We start from the raw sequence: 9,068 nt of genomic DNA on the forward strand, positions 1-9,068 counted from the left end.
ATATTACAAACTTACCTGCGACTTAAACAGAAGCGGGAAAGTAACCCTTGTCAGAACAGCTGGATACACTCCTTAGAGAAATCTCAACCAGTATGGCTTTTATATGCTGTCACCATTGTTAGCCGAGATCTAAATTTAGCGTTATCATTTTCATCGGGAATAACTTTATGGCTTACGTGTTCTTCATAAGACTTGAATTTTTTTACATCGTTTCACAATAGATGGTGTGTAAGCAGGTGATGCAAATAAGAGCGTGTTAAATTAATACTCATATTATTCCTCCTTACTATTTGGGTACTGTAGTTTGAAAAAAAATTTCCATTTCTATTGACCAACGTATATATATATATATATATATATATATATATATATATATATATATATATATATATATATATACATATATATAAGTGACTTTCGGGCTTTTGTCGCATTTGGGCAAGTGTCCATTCGCGCATTTATCTCATTCGGTCAAATGTCTTTCGGGAATTTGTCGTAGACCCATATACATATAGTTCCTAGACATTTTTACTAAATGTAAAAAGTTTTCGGAAATCATGTTATATTTGATTTTTCTTCTGTAGTGTCGTAATGTACTTGGTTGGACACAATTTGTGGGTTACCTAGTGACAGGAATTCAAGAGCAGATCATATTGTTATAGGAAACCTACAGTGTGTAAAATGTGACAAGAATGAAACGGAAAAAGTGAGTGAAGAATCCAGTGGATCGAATAATTACAGAATTAAATAGTGGATCGGATTGTGATGATATTTAAACAGTTCATCAAATGTGACAGGAATTGTGTTAAATTGTGACAATAATTCAACAGCATTTCAAATTTTACAATAATTCAACAGTGGCTGCAATTTTTACAATATATTAACAGTTTGTTAAATTGTGTCATGAATTCAACAGTGCGGCTAATTGTGACGAAATATCAAGAGAAGTTCAAATTGTAACTGTAGTCATTAAAATACAAGGCGGCAGGAAACCGAACTGGACCAGGCTGTGACGAAATTCTACGTTGGTCGAATAGCTAAGGGTACGTAATGTGATAGCGTATTGTCGTGTAGAGTATAATATAGTGGTTTATTTCTATAGTCTAGAGCAGGGGTCTCCAAACTACGGCCCGCGAAGTCCTCTCATCCGGCCCGAGAAAATCTTTTTGTCCAAGGAAAAATCGTCTGTTGGTGATGGCTGAGGAACTTTGCCCAGAAAAATCAATAACATGCCTGGAAGAAACTGGCCCCCGAACTGAAATTTTATAATTAATTCGGCCCTCGGACTGAAAAGTTTGGAGACCCCTGGCCTAGAGTAAAACGAGGACATTTGTTTATTAAGTCTTACTAGCTATGGATACCTAATGTTGGTCAAGCTTTAATAGACTTAAAACAACGAATTGTCGAATAGAATTTATAGAAGTGTTTGTCCGCCGTGAAAGTAGGCCATATGTGGTTCAAGACTTACAGGAAGCCTAAAGTGGGTTAAAGTATGGCAAGAAACTTTAACTGGATCATATTGTGACCAGAAGCCTACATACGCAATGAAGCGTACGGTTCAAGATGTATACCCCAGCCAAGTCGGGTTATTCGGTCAGGTGTCACCCATGCGGTAACGACAAGGTGTTCCCCTCCCCTCATATATATATATATACACACACACATATATATATATATATATATATATATATATATATATATATATATATATACATTGGTGTATCTGAAAGTACTATTGGATGTAGTAAATAAATGCAATGTTTCTGCCGGTGTTTGTTTTTTTATTCTACTGATGATGTTGCTTTAGAAGTTGTAGCTCGACTTGTTAAAGCTTGTTTCAACTATTTTTTTAAAATGTATTCAAACAAATAAGATACATTTGAAATAAATTAGGCAGACACTCTTCCATAGTGTTAGTAAACTATATTACTGGCTTCGTAAGCTTCTAGTTTGTTTGAGCTTTTTTTTTTTATCTTGCTGTTTTGTGTGCGCCTGCGTTTCATGTCAGGTATTGTATTACATTTGTGTTACACTTTTAGAGGCAATGAATTGTGTTAGGGGTGCTTTATGACGCGGGGATAATATAGAATGAAGGTAGATAGCGTTGGGATGTGGATTACGTGGATAGGATGCGGTTGGCTGGTTGAGGGGAGGGGGTCTGTCATAACGTGTGTGTGTTTTAATACAATAGGATTTTATAGTGTGTATGTTAATGTTAGGGGATGGGGGTTATCTATATGCTTTATGTATAATTTATTTTCAGTGTTAATCTCTCTTTACCTGTGTCATAAGACTTATATCACACAGTAATCTGTTGTGTAATGCGAGTTTGTGTGTATTTGAAAGAGGAAGTCTGGTGGCTAGATTGCATGAAGAAAGCGTATGGTACGGCATGGCGTAGCGGTAGAACGCTAGACTGTTAACCCGAAAATCTCGTGTTCGATTCCTGGTTAAAATTAAAAAAAAAACACCTGCCCAAGTCCAAGTATGATCTAACACACGTTAGTGAAAGTAAAAGTGGCTGGGCATAGTGTTGATCAAGTTATCCCCTGCAACTGAAATAAAAATTCTTAATGAGTTGGGCTAGTTGAAAAACTTACATTTCGTCGTTAATTACTGAAAAACGTTCGGGGGGCAAAGGAGATAATCTTCACGACAAGTAAACTTTCACACCTTGACATCACGGACATCGTAAGAAGCAATATTTTAGACACCTTTGTTTAAAATACGAGGTACTATATTTGGCATTTTATTGGCAATGATTCTTTTGTTTTTAAAGAGTTCAGTATCATTTTCATATTCTAGCATGCTTGCATACTGTATCTCAATTACACCAATTATTTATTTTATAGTAATCTATTGGTATGTGTTTCAAATTATATATCAACCTTTTCCTGTTTATCTAGCGTTGAACAATAAACTCTCAATGAGAAAATAAATATTGCGCGTATTTATTCGAGTATAACTTTAAATATTTCTCTATTTAGAATGTATTTTTTGGAATGTTCTCAATCATCGAAATAAACATACATATGCAATATACATACATACAAACGCAAATGCATGCATAAGTAAATCATAGTTAAAAATGAGGTAAATACACCAATTTAAACACACACATATAAGCTTATAGATATGTATTCATTAGGGGGTGACGCCCTTAGTTAACGTACTAGTTGACACCCGACCAATTGAAACCACTGCAGACAACTCGGTGTGTTTGGTGAAAGGCCTTATGTTTTGTTGGTATCGATTATAGGGAAATCGACTAACACGTCATTCATTTAGTTGCAAGAATGGCTGAAAAGGTTGGTTCAACTCATTTTGTTTATGTAATCATTTATTTTTATCGAAAATATATATCCACAAAAATCTATACATGCCTAAATTCAAAGCAAGAGCTTCTAATACAGTATGTTAGATATCGATTTATTTTTTACTCTCTTTTCATTGAAGGCTACGAATTTGAATTCTATACAGGCTGGTAGGTTTTGTCAAAGGCAACGGTTGCAAAATCTTATACGGTCGTCACTATGATATATTATACGCAGTGATACAATACGTATAAATCACTTGCATTTTAAAAAAAAAAGCATTGTAGAATTGTTCATAAATAATATTATCTAGTTAAAAAATAAATGTACACCCAAAACAACTAAATACAAGGAGAACTCGGGAACTTATAAGTTAATTGATTATTTGTATTAATTATTCGAGAGCTAAACAGTAATATTTAATTTCCGACACTTTTTAACTGATAAATATTTTAATAATTGATTACAGATCTCGATAGAAAATGACGATGATTTGCTACAGAAATGTATTGGGGTGTTTGGTAAAGGTATTTTCAATTATATATATATATATATATATATATATATATATATATATATATATATATATATATATATATATATATATATATATATATATATATATATATATATATATATATATATATATATATATATGCCTATATATTGTGTTATTTACATATTTTGTTTTGTTTAGTTAAAAATATAATTTATGTCATAGCTGTTTAAGCATATTTAGAAATACAAAAGTGTTTCGGATTTTATGTCTGTAAGATTGGGTGAAGGGTGATGACCCAATTGGCAGTGGGGGTTTTGGCACAGTTTACCTGGTGAAATCTTTGAGAGACAACAGTGAACCAAAATATGTTGTGAAAGAAATTCTAGTCTTTGAAAGCAAGGAACAGGAAAGTCTTGTGGTAAGATGGCATCTTTTGCTGATAGAATAAATAATTTGCGCAATGTGTCGAAATTTAAATTTATTTTTAACATTTTAAATAAGTTTAAGTTTTTGGTTTAAATAAATTTTGTCGTTTAGTTTTGTTTAAAAATAAAATTAATGACTAATTTGGGTACAAAAAAAATAATTTACAAACGAACTTCAAACTGAATTTTAAAAACAAATTACAATTAATATTAGACGTTAAACTAGGTTAAATTTTAATTATTTATTAATTATCAGAAAAGCTTTGAAAACGAGACAAAAATATTGAAGACACTTCGCTGCCACAAATCATTTGTTCCGTTTCTTGGAGCAAGTAAATGTGAAAAGAGCTTGTCAATTTTTATGGAATACATGAAACTGGTAAAATTTTAAATTATTGAAATTTGGGTTTTGTTATTGCGTTATCTGAAAGGAATCTAGATACATTTTTCCACACATATAAAAGAAACCACGACTACTAGGCTGTGTTGTGTTGATACATTACAGTTCAAAGACTTTTTCGTGGTTGATATAGATATTTTCTTCATACATTTTGTAAAGATAATTAATATCATGCAGTAAATAGGGGTTGTCTGTTTTAAAAAATGTGTGAGCAGGTATTGGTAAGTGTATGTTGTTCCAAAGTATTATGATAAATTATCGAATGATTTATTATTTTACAATAACCAACTTTTATGAACCACCGATGTATTAAAATCCAAACAATTAAGCAGCAACAATTGGGGTAGGCATATCACGCGCTCCCCCTACCCCATGTCACCTATTGTTAAAGCCACTATGATTAACGTGGTATATTTAAATTAGTAGGCTACGCGCATTGTTTTCCACATCATCATAAAAAAGAAATGATTAACTCTCTTCAATTCAAAACCAAATACCCTTTCAATGATATTTACATTAATTAATTTAATTAATACACTTTATAGTTATAAATATTTAACTTTAATGGTTTACTATATTTGTTGTTTTAGGGCTCGCTGAGAAAATATGCGGAAAGAAAAAATAGCTTGGGAGAAGAAGAAACAAGATGTTTTACAAGACAGATTTTAGAAGGACTGGCTTTTTTACATAAAAATAAAATTATACATCGCGATGTGAAAGGTAGTTTTTATAATCAAATTATAATTCTATGATAATGTGTATATTTTAAAAAAATTGCGTTTATTGGCAGGTTGATCTGGTTTAAAATATATTATATTATATATCTCTATTTCTTTAGTTCAAGAACGCCTATATGGTTGCGATCTTAATTAGATTGTATGTTTTATGATATGAGTGGATGTTTTGTTCGTAACACTACCATGTATGCGAGGTCAGTGGTACATTAAGAAAACAGCAACCAGTGGCCCCCGAATTTTAGAGGCCTCAAAGTTTTCTTTTACAAATCATACGGCCCCCAAACAACTTTATCGCCCATGTGTGGAGAATTTGTAATTGTTTGATAATATTTGGCGTTTGGGTACTGAATGGAGGAATGATCATCGGTTTTTGCTTCTTACTCAAATATTTTTAGAATTTTAATAACAAAAACAGTAACTCCCAGACGTGAAGCACTAGTAGCTGACTGCTCATTTTAAAATAATATAAAAATAAAATTATATCCTTCACATTCATGAATGCACCTTGTGCCACCCCCCTCCCCCCTACAAGAAAAAAAAATCTGTTAATCTGCCATAAGCAATCTTCATAGAAAGCACCAACGTAAAGTTAGTTAGATGGACTTCTAGGAAGAAAATGGCATTGGCACATTAAAACAATACATGCCTATGCCCCTATGATATTGTAGTAGCTTAAGTTCCTTTGTAGAAAGATAAGTTAACAGTCTTCCAACTGTGGTTGTCTTGAACCACTGATTGATTTATTGTCACCTAAACTGTGACCATTGTTTTTGTACTCCTTTAGTATAATTCCAGTTTCATGTGGATTGGTGAATTTTCAGTGATGCTTAATTAGCACATTCACGCGTTTTATGTACTTCAATTAGTATAAATCTAATACCTGAGTAATGAAAATGAAAATTGGTGAGACAATTTCTATATTTTTATTCATTGTTGTATTCATAAAAAACGTTTTAATGACAAGCTTTTATGCAATAATGGACTAAAAAGTTCGAAAATAAATTACACACTACTATTTAAATAACTATAAAGAAAAGCGTGGGTCACTTTGGTATCTATTGGATACCTTTACTTATATTTATGAAGAGACACATGCTTTTCTTTATAGTTATTTATATAGTAGTGTATCATTTATTTTCTACTTTTTAGTGCATTATTACATACAAGCTTGTCATTAAAACGTTTTTCATGATTGTTTTTTAGTACTAATTTTTTTAAAATTTGCACTAGAGTTGCATGACTAAAAACCATTGCGCACCTAATGAACATGACAAAGAGCGTATAATAGTGCGGAACTTTTGAATACGACTGCCTACTTATTTGGTCAAATTTTAGTTCATTCATAAGAAATTTATTAGGCATCCGATTAAGTCAAATTTTATGTCAGATTACATTGTCTTCATGTCTTGACCCACGTGCCAACTTTGAATCGAATCTATCCGTTAGAAGGTCCCGAAATTTTGCTCGAGCGTTTCGATCTAGAATCTAGACAAACAGAGAAGGCAAGTAAAATTAAAGATTAAAAAATAAAAATAGTTTCATGATAAACGTTTTAATAACAAACTTTTATGTAATGTATATTGGGCCCAAAAATGTTATTTTGCCGGGAGCCTTTTGATTCCAGTCCCACCACTGATAAATTATAGCAATGTGTTAACCACCTTTACCATAATCTGTGTTTAGGTAGTGAACACGGGGACGTAAATAAACAGGCCTTTCACTTAAACTCATTAGATCTAGGAAGAAAATACGTTTTAGAAAGCTAGTACCTGGTTCCATTCAGAAATATTAAATTTAGTTATTACGTTTCACATTATAAAATGCAATTTTTTCAGTTTTCGTCTTCAGATTCCAAACAAGTGGCACATAGAAAAATAATTTCTTTGCCTTATAATGTTTTTTTTTGTTTGATTTTTGTAGTTTTTTTTTACTTAATTAGGAAAGAATATAAAATATTCTCCCGTGCCGAAACCAAAACCCATTACCTTTAAGTTTGTAAAGAGCCTACACATCACGTTTTTTTTTCAAAGATGAATTTTATAATTTACGAGCCGACCCGCTGCGTATCATACGCCGCTATTTAGTTGTTTTTTTCTACTTTTCAGTAATTTATAATTTGTGAATTCGACAGTACCAATGCTGCCACTGAAAATATTTGCTTAAAAACACTAAACCCCCCTCCCCCCCCCCCCACGTGAAAGCAGCCTCCTCTTAGTTACCTCCTCTAAGTTTAAAATCGTTTCAAACTAAATTATCTGCCCCTAATAGCCGTCACCAAACCCGTCTCTATGATTGTAAAATGTAAACAGCGTGAACCACAGCTCACCAGACCATTTGAGGGGGTGGGGGTGGTAGCGATAGAGAGGAAGAGAGGGGACTGTCAGGCGCGCTTGCAGCTTGTTTTCTAACGGCTCCCAGAAGAGAATTATATATATAGATTTTTCTTGTTTAACTATATATATATATATATATATATATATATATATATATATATATATATATATATATATATATATATATATATATATATATATATATATATATATATATATATATATATATATATATATATATATATATATATATATATATATATATATATATATATATATATATATATATATATATATATATATATACATATATATATATATATACATAATATAAACATTTGATACTCAATTCTAGCTTAACCGGGCTTAGAAATAGTTTTTTCAATTTAAACACATTACAACATATCATGTGTGTGAGTGCATTAGTCGGTATTGAATTTTTTTCTTTTTTTAAGATTTAGAATAAGTCTATTCAAAATGTTTCCTTCAATACTGCCTCCACGCTAGTTATAAAACGTGAAAGCTTTGTATGTGTAATGGTTTCTCGTGTTATGTTTATTTTTATGTTTTTTTTTGTATTTATATTATTTGTTTAAAAAAATTATTTCTTTTTTTGCTATGGGATTCTTTTGTATGCATTTCTTAAAAATAATTATTAAGAGAAGTTATTGCTTTTTAATTTGTTTAGTACAAATATAATAAAAGGAGCTTATGGGCGCCCCTATTTAACTATTTGAAAAAGGCAAATAAGTCATGGACGTGTTTTGAAGGTTTGCCTATCTTTCACACTACAGCTCAGGCATATATTTTTTTTTACACAACAGCATGAGTTAGCTACTGTATAACCTCACCACTGTAGTAGATCTGTTTGTTATTTACAAAACCTTTTACCGTCAAGTCAAAAATGCGAGAAAATTATTGTTTTAACAATAAAAAATTTATTATGGTCTGGTATGGCCCATAAATGGCGCGGCCCCCCCCCCCCCCCCGCATTGCAGGGTCTGGCGGCACTGTAGTTCCGCCCCTGTATATATATATATATATATATATATATATATATATATATATATATATATATGTATGTATTCGTCATATTATATGCCAAGTTAAGTGGGTTAATGAAATTAAATTACTATTAAGATGCAATAATTCAATATTTAATCTGTTTATTACAGGGGACAACGTGTTAATGGAAGATGAAAAACATGTCAGACTTACAGACTTTGGGATTTCAAAAATTCTCCACGAGGTTTCTAGTACATCAACGTCAGGTGTCGGCACGGAAAGATGGATGGCACCAGAGGTCATGAATACACAAGCAAGCAAATCTAAATACAACGAGAGGGCTGATATATGGTAA

The 9,068-nt window shown here is 31.7% G+C and overlaps 2 protein-coding genes across 2 annotated transcripts in view; one reads left to right on the forward strand and one right to left on the reverse strand.

Moving 5' to 3' along the window:
* The window catches only part of LOC131938158 (GTPase IMAP family member 7-like), a 7,302-nt gene extending 7,234 nt beyond the window's left edge, over positions 1-68 (reverse strand). The window contains exon 1 of the mRNA XM_059296076.1: positions 16-68. The gene's annotated coding sequence lies outside the window, so the exon portion shown is untranslated. The remainder of the gene's footprint in view (positions 1-15) is intronic.
* Positions 69-3,278: 3,210 nt separating this feature from the next.
* LOC131938122 (mitogen-activated protein kinase kinase kinase 3-like) lies at positions 3,279-9,068 on the forward strand. The gene is made up of 6 exons (XM_059296025.1): positions 3,279-3,308; positions 3,784-3,841; positions 4,089-4,231; positions 4,495-4,617; positions 5,229-5,358; positions 8,884-9,068. Exons 1-6 carry the CDS (start codon positions 3,297-3,299, stop codon positions 9,066-9,068), a joined length of 651 nt encoding a protein of 216 aa, XP_059152008.1. The 5' UTR covers positions 3,279-3,296.

This window comes from Physella acuta, unplaced genomic scaffold (assembly GCF_028476545.2).
Source record: "Physella acuta isolate Inbredline_101_S28 unplaced genomic scaffold, ASM2847654v3 ptg000235l, whole genome shotgun sequence".
NCBI lineage: Eukaryota > Metazoa > Mollusca > Gastropoda > Physidae > Physella > Physella acuta.

What these genes read in the sequence shown, in the direction of transcription:
- LOC131938122 (XM_059296025.1), top strand. An exon ending in AGGAACAGGAAAGTCTTGTG is followed by an intron (nt 4,232 to 4,494) that starts GTAAGATGGCAT and finishes ATTAATTATCAG; the next exon opens with AAAAGCTTTGAAAACGAGAC. An exon ending in TATACATCGCGATGTGAAAG is followed by an intron (nt 5,359 to 8,883) that starts GTAGTTTTTATA and finishes TGTTTATTACAG; the next exon opens with GGGACAACGTGTTAATGGAA.